At 40.4% G+C, this 19,100-nt stretch overlaps 1 protein-coding gene across 1 annotated transcript in view; it reads right to left on the minus strand.

Annotated features, from left to right (window-relative positions):
- The window catches only part of LOC124478725 (adhesion G-protein coupled receptor D2), a 72,205-nt gene extending 55,988 nt beyond the window's left edge, over positions 1-16,217 (minus strand). The window contains exons 1-6 of the mRNA XM_047037124.1: positions 16,025-16,217; positions 15,841-15,885; positions 15,556-15,580; positions 14,786-15,019; positions 13,844-14,485; positions 11,872-12,066 (exon numbers count right to left, since the gene is read on the minus strand). Coding sequence (XP_046893080.1) covers positions 11,872-12,066; positions 13,844-14,485; positions 14,786-15,019; positions 15,556-15,580; positions 15,841-15,876 — 1,132 coding nt within the window. The 5' untranslated portion in view covers positions 15,877-15,885; positions 16,025-16,217. The remainder of the gene's footprint in view (positions 1-11,871; positions 12,067-13,843; positions 14,486-14,785; positions 15,020-15,555; positions 15,581-15,840; positions 15,886-16,024) is intronic.
- Between the last annotated feature and the right edge of the window lie 2,883 nt (positions 16,218-19,100).

Consider the following 19,100-nt stretch of genomic DNA (forward strand, 5'->3'; position numbering starts at 1 on the left):
GAATGTTAATTTTAACGATTGAAAACAGATGCATCATAGACCGCTGTAGTATGTGTTGCCCGGGCAACAGAGGCTAATGTCATGATGCTAATGCTTCAGTGAAATAGTAGTCTACTGTTTCCGAAAGTAGATGTACTTCCTTAATAATATTAGCTTATATTGTACATTACACATTACAATTGTGTGTCATATCACAAGGTAAAATGAGCAAATAGTTATCACCCAGGCCTCTTTGCTTGTGGCGTTTCTGCAGCTGCCTTGCAGTAAAGCAGTTAGCCTAGCCATCTCCCAGAAGTTAACGAGCTGCTAAACTGATGTCCTGCTAGAGATAGTCACGCGAGTTTTCGTGACGTTAGTGGCGTCAGTGACTGTGGCTAGCAAGTTAGCCACCGTTAGCTTCACTTTTCGCCACAAAAACTTAATTTCTACTTAAACCGTGCAACGGAACATAAATCCCAATACAAGCAACTCAATGGCAACCAAGACAAAACGTTTGACACCTTGGTTGTCTATGTAGTCCAAATATTAAGAAAGCTTTAGGGGGGCAAAAAGAAATAATAACTAGAAAAGGCTGTTCCTGCGAAACAGCAGTGAGAATGCTGAAAACCTGAATGGGGATAGCTGACCATGCTAAAAAAGCTGAACATTTTGTAGAAAGTTATAAGCTGAAGCTTCAAAGCGCCCAAAAGTTATTTTAAATAGGGGCTGGAGCTGGACGAAGGCTTAAAACTACAGAAAAGATAAGAAAAATGCAAAACAAAAAGTGAAAAAAATCTGAAAGAAGACGAACAATGCATAACAATTTGAACATTTAGCAGAAGATTATTTGCTGGAGTTTCAAGAGGCCTGAAATGTATGTTATAAAGGACCTGCAGCAAGATGAAGGCAGAAAAGTACAGAAAAGAGAAGAAAAATGCAAAAGTACTGGCAGTTGGAAGGTACTGCTGTGAAAGGTATTTTTGAAAGGACCTGGAGCAAGATGAAGGCAGAAAACAGAAGAAAAGAAGAAGGAAAATGCAAAACAAAAAGGGGAAAATTTCAGAAAGATGAGCTGCAGGAAAATGTGAAAATTGAGCAGAAAACCTGGAGCCGAGTGCACTGGCTGGGCGTAAAAAAGTTGGTCTTAACTCTTAAGTCGGTCTTAGCTACGTCCGACTTTGTGATTTGAATTTACACCAAGTGCCCCAAGCTTGACAGACCAAGGTCGTAGCTACTTCTGGTCTTAAGATGCGCGTCCTTGTGAAAATGCGAAAGTCGTCGTCAGAGCCAGTCCACGGGCTTATTAGACATTCTCTGAACCTATCCGAAGCGCACTTTATAGCTAGCCTATCTCCCTTCAAAACAAGCCATGGATAAAGAAAAACAAAAGAAAAGGAAAATACATTTTACTGATAGAGAAATTAGAAAACATATAGTTTGTATACTGAGAATAGAAGCGTGTTCACGGGGAAATGTATAATAATATCAACTCAAACAAACAGAAACAATCAGCTGGAAATCGATCAACAACAAAATTAACAGTGGATTTCTGCTGCCACGGACGACTTTCTCGCCTTTATGCCCTTTCCATGTTGCCTATTAACAAGACGCGCTGCATGTGTTGTGCGATCAAACTAGTGTTAGCCCTAATTAGGCTACCATGGATAGGATATTGGTCCGATTTTCCAACTTACGCCTGCTCCCCACTAGGCTCAAAATGTACACCCAGGTGCAGCACATAAAGGGCTTAAGTCTAACTGGTGCACTAGTCGTAACTTTAAGTTAGTCGTAACTTTCTATTCTACGTCGGACGTAGCGTATATGTCCAGGCGTACGCCCAGCTTGTGCACTCGGCTCAAGTTGCTGAAGTCTGGGTTGAACGAATTTGAAGGTAAAAGGACAACACTGGAATGACTTGAACTTGCTGGAAAAACGTAGCAACCGTTGGTCATTGGCAACAGACTAGCAACATTTCTAACTTAGAATCTAGGTTTCAGGTTTAAGACGGAGGAGAAACTAATCATGCGTAACTGCACACCCAGTCCTGTTCAGACACTTTAAGATGACATCAAAACAATAATTCATAGTGCAGGGTTGCCAATGTTGTCGTTATCCCTTGTGAGTTTTTTTATACCTAAATAACAAGATCATGATACATCCAAGCAGCGGGTAATTTCTTGCAAGTGTGTCAAAGTCAGGGCCGGATCCAGGGGGGGGGGGGCTGGGGTGAGCTGCGCCCCCCCAGATTTCTGCCGCGCCCCCCCAGATTTCTGCCGCTTCTGACTTAAGCCCAAATAGTTACACGTTGAAGCTATGAAAAAGTCTGTTAGTGCTTTCAGTAATATGCTGTTTTTTCAACCAATCTTTTTAAAAGATTCCCCAGTGATTGTCTGGTTGATAATGGGCAACGTAGGTTAGAGCTCCGCATCCACGTTTACCGATAAAAGTGAAATCAACCTCGAATCTCTTGCCACTCACTTGGTCTCGAAGTTAATGTATATCGGTCTTCTGTGGAGGGCTTTTGACGAATAGTAAAGTGCAGCATTGGTGTTTAATGTTAGACCCTGGAATTTCATACTTCAGTTTGAGTTGTAATCTGTATTTGTTTTCATAGAAGATACACGGGTTAAAGACATTAACAGTCTTTTAGCTTCGTTAGCGATGGATTGTTCTTTCCGTGCGTGTTTGTACCTACAAAGAAAAACCTTTTTATTATGCATCGATTTCTAATCCCCAAACCATCTACTACTATGGAAGCAAATCGTGACCAAAATTCAAATGAAAATGCATTTCCAGAAATGCATTTTCATTTTAAGAATGTGGCTGCATTATTTGACTCATAAATTAAATTAGTAATCAATCATCCTATTTGCATTTTAATTTTCTTCCTTAAGACTGCTCATTCTTTCACTTAATTAAAATGAAAACGAAAAAGACATTTGAAATTTAATTTTCAAAATATGCCCCAGCAAATAGATACCAAAATTCAATTTGAAATGTAAAATTTGAAAATGAAAATGCATTACCAGAAATGCATTTTCATTTTCAGAACGTGGCTGCAAAATCGTGACCACAATTCAAATTCAAATGCATTTCCAGAAATGCATTTTCATTTTAAGAATGTGGCTGCATTATTTGACTCATAAATAAAATTAGTAATCAATCATCCTATTTGCATTTGCATTTTCTTCATCAAGACTGCACATGTTATGCCATAATCAAAAAAAAAAACAGAGCGGACATTGCATTTTCATTTTCATGTTCTGCCCGCAAAGAACTGCCCATAATTCGAAAACAAAAATGCATTCTGAGCGGCGCAGTAGAGTGACGTCAGTAGCCGCTCTTCTTCAGCTCCCTGCTGACCGAGCTACCCATCTTGTTCGGTAGGGGGCGGTGTGCACATACGCATTGCATTACATGGTAAATGTGCCGGGAAATTGATTGAATTGCCGGGTCTTTAGAGGACGCATCACAGATCATGGTGCTCCCTCAAATTGTGCAGACACTGATAGAATTAGCTGAGCTGGTAGAAACTAATAATATATCTGAGTCTGATGCCCTTGACCGAGTAGAACAAGTCACAGAGAGCTTGGCTGCATACTCTGCCGTCACAGACGTACACATTAATGAGGTTGCCATAGTAACCTCTCTTCAGTCCTGGAACGGCTGGATGCTGTGGAGCCTCAAATGGGACGGGGACGACCAACCATCCACATCCCGTTCGAGTCCATCGAAAACTATTTATTAAATGGTTTAAAAATAAAGGACAGAGCTGTTGTCGGCCACCATGCAGACCATCCGTCGGAGGATGCAAAGCAACGGATTTATGGAGCTAGAAAGCTGACAAAAGTATCTGAATTTGAATATGAAAGATCTGAAATATTTGTGTGTCGAATTTCATAAAACTGAAATATTTTGCTGTTGAATAAATAATATCTGAATTATTTGTATGCCAAATTTAATAAAACGGAATTATTTTGATTAAAAAAAAAATAATTCTAAAATTCAGATTGCAGGAATTCAGATTCTTGAAATTCAGATTGCAGGAATTCAGATTCTTGAAATTCAGATTGCGGAAATTCAAATTCAGATTGCGGAAATTCAGATTTTGTCTGAACTAGGCCAAAGGTGAAACAGCTTGCTTTCACAGGGAAAAGTAGACCATTTAATAAATTGTTTTCGATGGACTCGAACGGGATGTGGATGGTTGGTCGTCCCCGTCCCATTTGAGGCTCCACAGCATCCAGCCGTTCCAGCACTGAAGAGAGGTTTACTATGGCAACCTCATTAATGTGTACGTCTGTGACGGCAGAGTATGCAGCCAAGCTCTCTGTGACTTGTTCTACTCGGTCACGATCATCAGACTCAGATATATTATTACTTTCTACCAGCTCAGCTAATTCTATCAGTGACTGCACAATTTGAGGGAGCGCCATGATCTGTGATGCGTCCTCTAAAGACCCGGCAATTCAATCAATTTCGCGGCACATTTACCATGTAATGCAATGCGTATGTGCACACCGCCCCCTACCGAACAAGATGGGTAGCTCGGTCAGCAGGGAGCTGAAGAAGAGCGGCTACTGACGTCACTCTGCTGCGCCGCTCAGAATGCATTTTCGTTTTCGAATTATGGGCAGTTCTTTGCGGGCAGAACATGAAAATGAAAATGCAATGTCCGCTCAGTTTTTTTTGATTATGGCATAACATGTGCAGTCTTGAGGAAGAAAATGCAAATGCAAATAGGATGATTGATTACTAATTTTATTTATGAGTCAAATAATGCAGCCACATTCTTAAAGGGGCAATTGACTGCAAAACCGATTTTACCTTGTCATTGTTGAAAAACGACAGTTCGGAGGGTTAACTGAACATACCGTGAATATCAAAGTCCATTGACACCTCTTTCCTATTCAAATCTCAAAAAGAAAAACATTTGCTGTAAAACGCTAGCTTTTCAACAAAGCCACCGGTCCTACGTAGGACCGGTGATCGCCCTCTTATTGGCTCTGGTCTGTATCTTTGTCACGCCCCAGAATTTACATCCAGACCAGCCCGAGGTAGCGTCTATCTCCGATACTAGTTTAGCTGCGCGCTGCTCTGTTGGCTACTTATAAGGAATTACAAAGAAGAACGTTTTGAATTATAACAAGGATATTGAAAATGGACCACGATCGTAAATGCTGTGTTCCAGGCTGTACAGGGAAGGCTAACACTCACAGTCTTCCCAAGGAGCCAAACATTCAACAGGCATGGCTGCTGTTGTCTATGAGAAGATCCCGGCAAAGTTCGACACTCAATCATTCATTTGCTCTGAACATTTCACCCAAGACAGTTTTGACAACCTTGGACAATTTCAAGCAGGATATGCTAGGAAGCTGAACCTGGAAAGAGGTGCTGTTCCAACCGTATGCTCATTGCAACCGCAAGCTATAAGGACAGTATGATGTTGTGCTAACAGTTATTAGCAATGCTAACGTTTCCTGTATATAGCATACCAGGTAGAATGCTAAATACGTTTCTACACACATCAAATGACTCTAGCTAGACTAGCTGTAGTCGGCATTAGAAGGGAAGCTTCCGAAAAATGGCCAGAAAACGAACTGCAGTCTGGCTTATTGCTAACGCCTGTCTAGATAATCTATTTGAAAGAACTGGAGAAAGGCAGGTTCTAGATACAGGATACGTTAGCATTGCTAGTAACTGTTACTAGTAACACCTAGACTGTAGGCATGATGTAAACAAATTTAGCTTGCTAGTTAACGCAAGAGCATAGGTAGAATGTGTGATAATTTAGCCTAGTTTATTGGCAATGGGGCTAACGTTGATTCATGTTCCTGACTGTGTTTCATTCAAATAAATAACCTGTGTAATGAAAATCTACAATTCACGATGCATGTTTGTCCAGATCTTTGTCATGTTATTTTACAACAAGATATCTAGAGCTAGCCTAGCTAGCTAACTGAAGCCGAGTAGAATCACGATATGGTTTGGTTGCTAAGCTGTAGTCTAACGTTCTACCCACCTAAGTCAATCCAGTTTGCTTCAACAACAGAAGTGGAAACAAGTAATGTTATCATTTCAAATGATATATAGTCAATCTGTTGAAAACAGTGTTGTGTAGACACAATAGATTTATTTGCGCGTTTTTATTTCAAGTCTCCAACTTCGGTGTTTCAGCGAGTGCTGCTGTTGGCCGTGTTGCGTTTTTGCTCCCAGCTTCACTCGTTGATAACCAACCAATCAGCGCGCAGCTTATCTAAATATTAATGAGCATACCATAAAAGGAGAAAAGCTAGTGTTTTTTCCCGGGAACATTTCAGAGGATCTGTCAGAGGGCATAGAACAGCACCCGGGCCATTTTCAACCCAACCAATGTTACATACCCTATTCGGAGACCTTAAGGAACAGTGTGAAATACCCCAAAAACCCAGTCAATTGCCCCTTTAAAATGAAAATGCATTTCTGGAAATGCATTTGAATTTGAATTGTGGTCACGATTTTGCAGCCACGTTCTGAAAATGAAAATGCATTTCTGGTAATGCATTTGAATTTGAATTGTGGTCACGATTTTGCAGCCACGTTCTTGAAAATGAAAATGCATTTCTGGTAATGCATTTAAATTTGAATTGTGGTCACGATTTTGCAGCCACGTTCTTAAAATGAAAATGCATTTCTGGAAATGCATTTTCATTTTCAAATTTTACATTTCAAATTGAATTTTGGTATCTATTTGCTGGGGCATATTTTGAAAATTAAATTTCAAATGTCTTTTTCGTTTTCATTTTAATTAAGTGAAAGAATGAGCAGTCTTAAGGAAGAAAATTAAAATGCAAATAGGATGATTGATTACTAATTTCATTTATGAGTCAAATAATGCAGCCACATTCTTAAAATGAAAATGCATTTCTGGAGATGCATTTTCATTTGAATTTTGGTCACGATTTGCTTCCATACTACTACTGCCCCTGCGACAAGGGATATTAAACTCGGTTCCAACGTTACCGCTGCTGTGGGTGAAGGCGAGCATGGTTTGAATGACAGCAATCCAATGCAGCTTGTTCTGCAAACGTACCCCATGCGCGTGGTTAGAGTACTTAGCCAAGCTACATGTTTATGTTTCCCCTGTCGACAATTTGGAGCCAGAATGATAAAGACATCACCTTCATAGACAAGGTTTTTTACAAATTGGAAAACGGCGGCGGTAAATTTTACATAGAGCTAAAAAAAACTATTTTGCGCTCAAATTGATTGTCCCAAAATTTCGCTCGCACGCTGCGCGCGCTCGCACTGTGGAGGATCCTATCCAGCATCACCTCAAACCAAGGATATGTCATATAAGGATATGTGGGTGTGGGTTAAGCCCCGAATGTGTATAACGTCCGGCTCCATGCCTTGGATCGTTAAGCAGATTCAAAAATGATAACAATGGTATATAAAAAATTATACGACCCCCTTCCATAATCATGATGCACCCCCAGAAATGTTCACTGCCCCCCCAGTCAAAGCAGGCTGCATCCGGCCCTGGTCAAAGTGGTATTAACACCGTAGGCTTGAATAATAACCAAAGGCGTGAAGGATGCTATGGAATATTTCCTACATAAGCTAGATGTACAACTTCAAATTGAAAACGGAGAAGATATTTAAGTAAAGACAAGTTACTTTACATGTGTTCAATATCATCAAATAACAGTAAAAGTTTTCCAGTTACTTAGCGTTTGTTCATAGGATTAACGCCAGCTGCAGCAAACACTAACAGTGCGTTCACACTGCAGCGACGCGATGCAAGCGACAACATGTTTTCCATTCATTTTCTATGGAGCCAGGCGAATCGCTTGCGTGGTGCATTGTGGGTAGCGACGCGACGCGACAGAGTTGAGATTTTCTCAACTTTATGCAAATGAGGAGCGATTTTCGCTAGCAATGGCCAATTGGAGTGTTTTCTTGTTTCTCGTAACGTAACAACTATGGCAAACATTTCTAGCTTTCTAGGTTTCAAGGTGGAGGAGAAACTAATCGTTTGTGTGGCTGCTTACCCAGTCCTGTAAGATACATAGCTGTATTTGTAGAGATATTAATTTTAAAAAACAACGCAATGCATGGCGCAAGGTTTGCCGAAGTTGTGGGTGCTTGTACTTTCAAATTCAGTTTAGTCACATTACGTAACTTCGTTCTGTGGTAACTAGCTAGCTAGCCCGGCTGGAACTCCCTATCGTATCGACAGATTAGCAGAGACTGAGGAATATATTAAAACGTTTTTTACACATGTCAACGTGTATGTCTATTAAACAGTTTTGTATGTTGTATACAAGTTGTATTTGATCGATGTTGCAACTACGTAAACCCAAGTCTGCACACTTGGCCATGACAACTACAACAGTGACTTTAGAGAACTACATTCTACATGTATCTGTTTGAAACGCCCCCGAGCGAGGTGAACTGTGGGAAGGCGAGCGATGGCAAGCGATTCGCGTCGCTGCAGTGTGAAGGTCTGGTTTGGCTGTTCGTGACGGTCAACTATGACAGTGAGACTCGATTTTTGCAGATTTCTGTAAAACTTGCTAATATAAAAACGATCTAGCTAGATTATGTACACTTTAAGCTCAATGTACATATCTTGTTTGGTCGATTGTGGAAAAAAAATTGAACGTTTTTAGTTATGGAGAGCCATCGCGCTAGCTCGATTATGAGAAATGTAGCTAGAATCCATACCTCAAACAAGTTAACCTAGATGCAAAACTGTACATCCAATCCCAAAAATAAGGATATTTTCCGAGATCCAAGACTCTGCCGAAACCATTGATATCCTTTATGTGTCTGTGCGGTCAGAAGTACAACTCAGATTTGGCAGTTTCCAAAACGTCACCCAATTCTGCTTTCATGGTGCGTGTCTGTTTGGTTGCCACGGTGATGGCGCAGCTGTGATCGCTAACGAGCTGGGCAGAGAGAAAAAACACATTTAGCTGGAATCCACACATCAAACAAGTTAACCTAGACGCAAAACTATACGTCCAATTCAAAAAAATGAGGATATTTTCCGAGACCCAAGACTCTGCCGAAACCAGAGATGTCCTTTATATGTCTGTGCGGTCAGAAATACGACTCTACCGGCAGTTTAAAAACACGTCTACTTTCGAAATTCTCTGACGAATTTTACCCACCTTTCCATTGAAGTTAGTGAGAGAATTTGAAAGGCTGCTCTCGCTTCAAGGCTCAAAGCTGAAAATCTATAAATGTGAGCTCTTTAGTAGTTACATTGGCTGAAAGAGGACAAGTTTTCCTACATTTGAAGGTAAAACGTGTTTCTGTAAGTTAAACTATATGAACGTCAGAGGAATTTGTTTAACAATTTAGTTGAATATCCCGCTCAACCATAAAAATCAAGAAGGAGCTACATTTTTTTATGTATTTAAATCTGTCATGATTCAAAATTGGCAGAATATTTGAAAAAGCTGAATCATTTGGGAATAGCTGAATGTCTTGTGAACATTTTAAAGTTTGAATGGTGTCTCTAGCTGAAAGTATGCTGAAGCAGTTACGTTTGAAAGAGGAGGAATCTTTTTAATGATTTGAAAGGATTACTGTCCCATTACTTTTAATGGGACAATAATTTGCACAAAAACCTTAATTCTTTAAAAAGTATAAAAGTGAGAAATACCAGAAGTCATAGCCATCATCTCCTGAATGAGCTGAACGTTTTGATACAAAAATTGTAGGAATCGGTGAAAGTATGCAGAACTAGTTAAAGGCTAAAAAACGTCGGAAGAACTAAGAACTTAATTTCCTGCTGAAAATGCGTTGGAATGCTGAAATCTGAATTTATTTATTTTTAATGGCTGAAAATACAGAAATGAGAAATTACCCTCAAGCTGAAATTAATTTAACAAATGTATGACTTACACAAAAGAGGGAGTGTGGAAGCTGAACTGCATCATCTAACGAAGCTCAGTGCTTAAAAACTATGCGGGAGAATACGTTTGAACGTTGTGAAGCAATCGAATAAATGGTTGAATTTCAAGAGGCAGTGTGGAAGCTGAACTGCATCAACAAAGCTATAAGAGCTTAAATTGCCTACAATGCGGGAGAAGCTGAAAGTTGAACTGTTAAACAGAAGAAGAAGTAGGCTATAGTTGTAACAAGAATATTATAGTTTTAACAGCTGAAATTATAGTTGGGATAGTAATATCAGTAGCAGATGTAGCCTATCATTGAGTGTGTTTACTCTCTTTCTTTGTAGGATTCAATGTTTTGATTGAATGAAACATACAGCAGTAGTAGGGCTGATACAGGAAGACACGGCAACACTTTGTTGCAGAAGGATGATGGTGCACGTTTGTCCGTGGACCATACAAGGATTAATAAAAAGAATCATGTAGACGTGTTTGAGTAATCACATAACTAATTACACATGTGAACAGAATAATCGTATTATTGGCATAAACTGACAATTGCTATCGTATTTCTCATGGTCAAGTGAACGCACTCAGTGGCGTAGTAGAACAAAACAGTAGCATTAGCATAGTAGTTGGTAAAAGAGATATTTGCAGCATCTGCAGAATTAGTAGTTGTAGTAGTGGCATAAGATATAGCAGTATCAGTGGTAGTAATTGTGTTGTGGTGCTCTTATTCTTTGAATGAGACGAGTTGACTGAATAGCTTGTCTTGTGTCTCCACTAATCAGCTAATACCAATCACCTGTGTAAGAGACTGGCGCGTGTTTGTGTGGTTGCCACGGTGATGGTGCAGCTATGATTGCTAACGTTCTGAGGGCAGAGAATACCAGAAATTTAGCTAGAATCCACACCTCAAACAAGTTAACCTAGACGCAAAACTATACGTCCAATCCAAAAAATAAAGATATTTTCCGAGACCCAAGACTCTGCCGAAACCAGAGGTGTCTTTTATATGTCTGTGCGTTCAGAAATACGACTCTAACGGCAGTTTATAAATCTTGTTATTTTTTGTTTTCTGTGACGAATTTGTCACCACATTTGCATTCGACTCTATGGGGCGAGAGGTGGACTTTGTCTCGCTTTCGTGGGGCTCTGAACAAATGTGTAAGTATTTTAGATTCCACAGACAACTGTCTACAACCAGCACAAAATTAGCTATCTATTGATCCAAAAACGAAGCATGAAGAGCGAAAATTGTGGCAATGGTGGCAAACTAGAAATATGTTTTCAACGACATCCGAAGCTCCCCTCCGCTCTAAGCGATTCAGTCTGAACTCAGGGCTTTCTCGTAAACACCCATGTAAATCTCAGAAACGGTTTGAAAAAGTCACGAAACATAATCAGTGATATAAAAAAAAGTTGAATAGATATCAAAAAGCTGAATTATGTAAAAATAGTTTAGGGTTTTGTCAACGTTTTAAAGTTTAAATGGTGGCTCTAGCTGAAAGATTGAGGAAGAAGGAGGATTTGGAAGTTGAAGAAGTTTTAAGAAGTTTGAAAGGATTTGAAAGAAAACTCCATTGGAAAACCATGTTAAAAATGTTATGAATATTGATTTATAATAATGCAACCATAAGAGGTACAAAGCTGAAAAGTCACAGCGCCCATGGCCTGAAACTGCTGAATTTTTTGATAGCTCAACGGTTTTAATAGCTGAAGATTTGAAGGCGCTGAAAGGTTGCGCGGAAGAAATAGAAGAAGTTGAATAAAGATTCAAAGAACAATACTTGGAATGCTGAAGCAGCATTCCAACAATAATAAAGAGAAACAGAAAAACAATAGTGAGAATGCTTAACAGCATTCTAACAATAATAATAATAAAGAGAAACAGGAATATATATGTGAGATAACAATGGTTGATCCCTTGCCGAAGGCAAAGCACACCCAATAAATGCTGTTTTGATTTTGACGGTGATTGTTTACTTATAAAATTATGTATCACCTTTCTCAAACTGGCAGACGGCCCCTCTCAACGAATCACACGCGTCCAGACCCCAGCTCCCATTTTGGGGGTCGAAGGTGACACACTGCCCAATCTTGGGGGCGTTGACTGCCTCGTCAGAAAAGTTGTGATAGGGCTCCAAATCTGCGTTCCGTAGGGTGTCAAGAAAATGGGCCGCTGACTCACCGATATTAACTGGCAAGGAACAGAGAGAAGAATAAATGATCATAACATAATATACCTTCATTCACAGCCTGAAACTCCACTTAATATGACTTAAGTCTAATCATAGTCATTGATTGACCTCTTAATAGTTACTACTCACTGTCACTTTCAGCTACTGGTTGCACTATCTGTAATTTTGTACTATTGTACTCACTGTACTCCACCTAGGTTAGAATAGGTTATAGGGTTGCAATTGGTCTTATGTGTATTTAGGGCTAGTATAGTGTATTATTTAGTGTTATCTGTATATTTACGAAGTTTTAGTATTAGGGTTAGTCTAGTGTATTATTTATTGTTATCTGTATATTTAGTTCAGTCAAGACAATCACGTATTAGATTTGAGCATATATTGTTACGTGACATGGACATATAGATTTAACTTTGCGGAGTGGATGATCTAAGGGAAGCACTCCCTGCCTCCTCGATGCAACACATACATACGTGACATATGAGGCAGGGAGCAATACAGATATAATCCCCCTGGTGGATAGAACATACAGACAGCATGGGGGAGAAGGGGATGGTGGAGTGTGGCAGCAGCACTGATCATACAACAAACGGGGTGAGTGTGTGCGTATCCGTGCATCTTTTAAAGACGCCTTATCGGATGTGGCCCAATGGATATGCGCTGCTAACATGGGTGTGGTAGTGGGCGGAGGAAAGGAAGGTGCGATGACTGACGCGTCCCCGATGACTGACGCGCGCTGCCCGATTGCCCTGCCTGAACTAGATGCGCTTATGAAGTTTTAATTATTTAAGCTTAGCATAGATGTAAATTATTTTCTGTGTACTTATGTTGTGCCAGGTGCTTGCGTTGTCTTATCTTTTTTCAATTTCAGTGCCCAGTCTGACCTTGTGTTGTTCTGTGTACCTGACAATAAAAGACTTGAACTTGAAAGTCTGCAAAGATAATTTTTTTCTGTCACCGCCAGTTAGGAGTTTGGTGAAACACTGGATCTTCTTTAAGCTACAGAATAGTAAAAAGACATCCAGGTCTTGAATTGAATAACAGACCTATGCAAGGGTTTGTAACATTCAAAAGGCATACTGGCACTGTGAGCCCCTAATCTATTTGTTTCCACATGATGTCAGAATGAGTCAACTTTGTTAAATGGTCCGATAAGGAAGGGAGGGCCCATCTCAGAGTCACACCATCTGCTCTGTATGTTCTCTGTCTTGAGTAGGGGAACCAGAGCTGTTGCCGAAACTCCCATTACTCACAGGGGATGGCTGTCTCAGAAAGGAGAGTTTGTTTTGAAGGGTGGGATTCAGAATTATGGCATGCGCAAAATATTTACGACCATTTAGGGCCGCGTTTGCCAATTACAATTTGGCCACCAGCTTCCAGCAGAAGACAGAGAAGGGAGAGAAGTGTGTGAGAGAGCAAGGGAGACAAAGAGAACATGAGGAGGAGAGACCAAGAGGGAAAGACAGAGGCAAAGAGACAGTCAGAGTAACACAGAGACAGAGAACGATAATGAGAGAGAGAGATAAAGAGAGAGAGAGAGAGAGAAACGGCTCTGCAGCTCTGGACTCATAACCGTGTAAAAGAGAAAAGAGAAAAAAGGAAGATATGAGTAAGAGAGGGAGTAAGACAAAGCAGACGAAGACTAATTAGAGCTGGGGGATATAGGTTACGGAGGCAGAAAGAGAGCATAGAGGGAGTAGTTTTAAAAGTAGTTTGAGACCAAACTGAAAGAGACTAGTCTTTTTCAAATGAACTCCACCTCCCCTGCCCAAGCTTTACCTTGACAATGGGTGTCTCCCCACACACTCTTGAGGGAGGACTCAATTTCTAGGGCTGCCTTGCTCCAATTGAACACCAGCCCGGATGAATTGAACAAGCATTCCTTTTCCATGGCGTGGATTTCACTGTCGTTCAACGCCCGTTCCCAAATGTTCAGCTGTGATATACTCCCAGAGAAGGACTCGGCACTCCGGAACGATCCGCCAAAGGTGTCCTGCTCCTGGCCAATGATGAACAGCCCCTCAGGCCCAATGTCCCTCCCCACATTTAGGCCGTCCCCTCTGTTGATGAGACTCCCGTCAGCGTACAAGGCCCATCGCCCTCCATGTTGGCTCCAACCGACACAGACGGAGTGCCAGGAGCCGTCATGGAGGAAGGCCTCCTGGTAAGGCCCATGTGTGCCATGGACCAGCAGAGCCAGCTGGACTGGCTGACCCTGAACCAGCCTGCTACGGAGCTGGAACTCATTAATGAATGACTTGATGGAATAAGAGAAGACAGTGGAAAATCCGAGGCAACTCGGGTCGAATCGGAGGCGAGCGCAAACGGTCACTGAGCCCATGGAGGGGAAAGCGTGCAGGAGGCGCGCGTTCTTCTTGTCGGATCGACCCCTAAACTCCAAGATGAGGGTCTCAATGGAACCTTGTCCCCGTCAGACAGAGAAAGAGAAGTAACAGTTGAATGAGCAATAAAATGCTGGGAACACACTTGAAAGGATGAAATGATATTAGGAAATTTCAGCTGTGATCCTATTCAGGTTATAAACACGTGTGCCATTTATTCACAAGGACTTTTTAGCCTGTGTTGTCAGTACAATTTCATGTGTATTAACCATATTCTCATGAGCAAATGGGTATATTTCACTCAAAGCAAAAAGACCCTACTGTAAAAGGTGCTGATATTTCAATAAAAACCTGGTCCGAAATGGCACACTGAACTCACTTTTCAAGTGTGTCATGACTTTCCTGGCAATCCAAACAGGTTGGGTTATGTTCAAGGACGTCAAGAAGTTGGTCAACTCTCGATTCTCAAAAGCGTTGTAGACGATGGCTAAGGCCCCAGTGCGCTGGCTACATAGGCGTCCAGAGCTGTGCCAGGCTAGCCTTTCTGGCACATAATCGTAGTAGTACTCATCATAAGTAAACAGTGTCCTGCTTTCCAACATTAGTGGTGCAACTGAAAGGTAAAAAAACAAAACAAAAGCTGATCTTGGAAGTAAAGCTTGTACGGAATTTGAACCGAGGTCTCCCGAGTGTCATTATTAAGACTGTCCTGGCCAATGACTCAGATCACGGAGATCCTACAATCCTTGTGTCTCCAAAACAATGACTCCTCTTGGGAGTATGTCCACTAAATTATCTACACACATTTTTTGGAATTAGGTTCTGTAATATTAATAACATAATGAGAGTTTAAGCCCTGTGCCCTTGCTTGGGGACTGTTTTTGGTCGGCGGTTGCTATTTTACATGAACTCAGCATAGTTATGGAATGATGATTGGACTGATTTGAGAGAGACTAATAAGAAACTACAATAACAGAGACTACTGTATCACAGTTACAAGTTAGAGATTTCCTTTACACAGATATAATAGAAAATGAATAAATGAGAATTGGATAAAAAAAATGGCATTGACAAGCACTAGTAATACACGTGGATGAAAATAGGAATGTTTGAATGTTTCACTTATACTCTTGAGGATAAGCTTCTTACCTGATGTGAAGTGCAGAAAACAAATCTACAAATGAAGACAAAAGCATTTCCTTTAATTGGAACCAAATGTCATGATCATGAAGATAGTACTGAAACAAAACTTTTAAATGTATATGTTGATTTACACCAAGTTAAAGCATTTGGAACAACTGGTTTGTAAGTTTCACCTTCCACAAAATCAAAGTTTGAAACCCTTTGAGTAGGCTACATAAAAGCATGCCACTTATCTTTTATCTATAGAACTTCCCATCCGAAAACGTGTAGTAGCTAAAGACATGTACTTACCAATAAAGTCAGGTATTTGAGTTTAAACCACTGCATCTTATCAAACTGCATGTGTTAGTGGGGAAATAAATCGAAGTCACGCACATCATCATCCCATAATTATAAATAAGCGCAAACGTTAACCGGTTATTATATTATTCCTGCAAACATTTTGAGCTTGTTTTTGTGTTCCGTTACATCCTACCTGAATATAGGCTACTTGTGACGGCTCGTCTTCAAAGTTTTTTCTCCTTTTTATTCCACTTCTGCTATCATTAGGCAGTCTTAAAAAAAAAGTATAGTTTAATCCCGCGCTTCCTTAGGCAATTTGTTATACAAATAGACATATATTCTGTGTAATATCGAACGAAATCTGTTGATAAACGTATCCTTCAATAACTTGGGGAAACTCCTCGATTACATCGGGCTTCATGAAGTGATGCAGATCGGGAGAGGAAGAGCAGTGGATGATGACGCTAGACTCTGCTAGAGGAATCGCAATTACGTTGCGTCCATATGTCTATAAAAACAGTTTTTTTTTTCAAATGCCAACCTGCATTGGTCAAAACTGAAGTCACATTATTAAACCTCTTCACGCAGTCTTCACACAGAAACGCACGCTACGTGGAGCAAACTGTCAATCATTTGTTATTGCTTTCACACAAAGGGCATTAAATGACCACTATCTCCAAAATCAAGATTTTTAAGATGTTTTTCTCATTCTTAATGCAGGGCTGCCAATTCTCAAGGCCGATTTAGGGTTCTCCGTTTTCAAAAAAACGGACACATGGGAACAAGTTTACGTGGAACGTAAAGCCCGGGGAGCTGGACGTGCATTAATTTCGGATAGTTACAGATACCCCCTTGGCTGTGATTGGTCAGTATTAAAGGGCAGATGGACGGATTCGTTGAATTTACATTTAGTCATTTAGCAGACACTGTTATCCAGAGCGACTTACAGTAAGTACAGGGACATTCCCCCCGAGGCAAGTAGGGTGAAGTGCCTTGCCCAAGGACACAACTTCACTTGGCACAGCCGGGAATCGAAAAAGAGACCTTCTGATTACAAGGCCGATTCTCTAACCAATTTATAGTACTCCGAAGGCTGTGGGTGCTAATAACAATTCACCGCCAGAAGAGTAGGTGTTTTTTTCGGGTGGCTTAGGCACAGTTTTTGTAACTATTGGCTTTTTTTTGCAAAACTACACACAAAAAAGAAAACCCTTCACCAAATCATCAAAATATGTAATTATCTTGCAAAAGCTAATAAACCTAGCTTAACTCTTCAAACCTTCATAAAAAATGTATTTTTGTATCAAACAGTTAAGACAAGCCATCACATTACGTAATAAGCACACAATGCACCAACTACACACCGATGGTATGAATAAAAAACACATCTGGCTTTTGCTTTCTCTGTGCACAAGGTAGGCTAGTCAGTTTGAGGTAGTAGTTCTGTAGACATACAAGGATCCAAACTTCAAGTACTGGTGTTTATTTACACACATCAAAACAAACACAAGTGTGATTTTTCCAAGTCAAAACACAAAATAGTAATTTCACTGCAAAAAAAAGAAAAAAGAAAATCAGTCCACAACGCGCAAAATGTTGTCTACATCACATGCAATGTCCTCTAGTACTGTAAGGCACCAGGGAAAATATATTCTGGAATGTTTGTTATTCTGGAATTATTGTTTCATTCAGATTCTGTTGCAGGCAAGTACATAATACAGAAATGCTCACATTGTGTATATTTTGGAAGGTGGTGTCATCCTCAATTATGCACTGCTGTATTTCTCGTAGCCTTATGGAATTATTTGCTATCACCATATTGACTATATAGGTCTCTTGTTCTGCAGTGAACATTCTTCCTCTGCCCCCAGCATCTGGACGTCTAGCAATTCTATAAAGGAACAATTTCAGTATTTTTACATGTATGGTATTGTTGTGTTTCTCATTAGAGTATGGCAGTGCTACAAAACTTTGTGCAAAGTGACTGTACTAATCGATTCTCATTTCGAAATGTCCTTATGATGCCTGCTACAGTGTAGCAGCTCAAGTTAGGCTGAACCCGTTGGCCAGCTTCCCTCAGGGTGATTCCATGGTTGATTACATGTAAGGGATAATGCCCGACGAGGTGTCCAATATCACCTGGTAATGGACGATGCAGAGGCGTGAACCGTCCGACGCGCAGTGGAGTCCATTATCGGGTGATATTGGACACCTCGTCGGGCATTATCCCGCTTATACCATGCTCACTTGCCAACGATTTTTTTTTACAAACATTAATTCATGTTTTCAGGCATTTTGCTAAAAAAATCTAACGTTTTTTAACGTTAGCCAACTTTGATATTTTATACTACGCTCAGCTCATAGAACCAACACCGGCTTTCCCTTGGCTGAGATATTAGCCCAAAAGCTAACGTTATGCTAGCAAGATTCAGAGGCAATAACATTGTGTACGGTTGACAAACAGTAAATATAATTTTACAGTATGTTTGAGAATAAGATTTGCTAGCTAACCAGCCATGTCACTGTCCCAAAATCAATATCAAGATTATCATGAACAATATCGGCCATATAGGCCTACTAGTACTAGGCTACAGTATGGCCGCAGCCTGTGGAGCGAGTTGAATAGCAAATGGATGTGAGATGACCGCATCAAAGTTGACATTTTCTCCAAACAGTGATCATAATTTGAGAGTATGTTTAACAACAAGACTAGCCAACTATTGAGCCATGTCATTGTCCCCAAATAAAATCAAGATTTTTAAGAAGAAAATAATCGGCCATGTGTAAAGTTGCTGCTACTGTCGTGTTGGCCGCAGCCCGTCTGAAGTATTGACTAGCGAGGTGAATAGCGAATGGGATGTGAGATGACAGGTTACGTTACACTGACACACTACATTCAGAAAAGAAACATTTTTCAAATAGGTTAAAATAAATATTGAAGTCACTCATTGTTGTAAATACAAGTTAGCTTGTTAAAGTCTTTCAAAATTGTAAATGGAGGCTTTGACTCCGTCACTGTTGTTATGGTTCTTTATTTCAGATATTTTGTACAGGCTCCTGTGTAGCCAGCGGAATAATTTAGAATGGTGAAAAGACAGTTTTGCTGCAATCACGCAGTAGGTGTCCGTTATCATCCGATAATGGACACCCCTGCAGCCAATCAGAATTGAGTATTCACTCAGACCATGGTATAAGTTCCACTATCGTAGCTCTGATGTCATCAGTAATTCTATTTCTTACTCTTCTTGCCCTTCTTCTTCCCCTTCCTC

This window comes from Hypomesus transpacificus, chromosome 16, assembly GCF_021917145.1.
Source record: "Hypomesus transpacificus isolate Combined female chromosome 16, fHypTra1, whole genome shotgun sequence".
NCBI classification, from domain to species: domain Eukaryota; kingdom Metazoa; phylum Chordata; class Actinopteri; order Osmeriformes; family Osmeridae; genus Hypomesus; species Hypomesus transpacificus.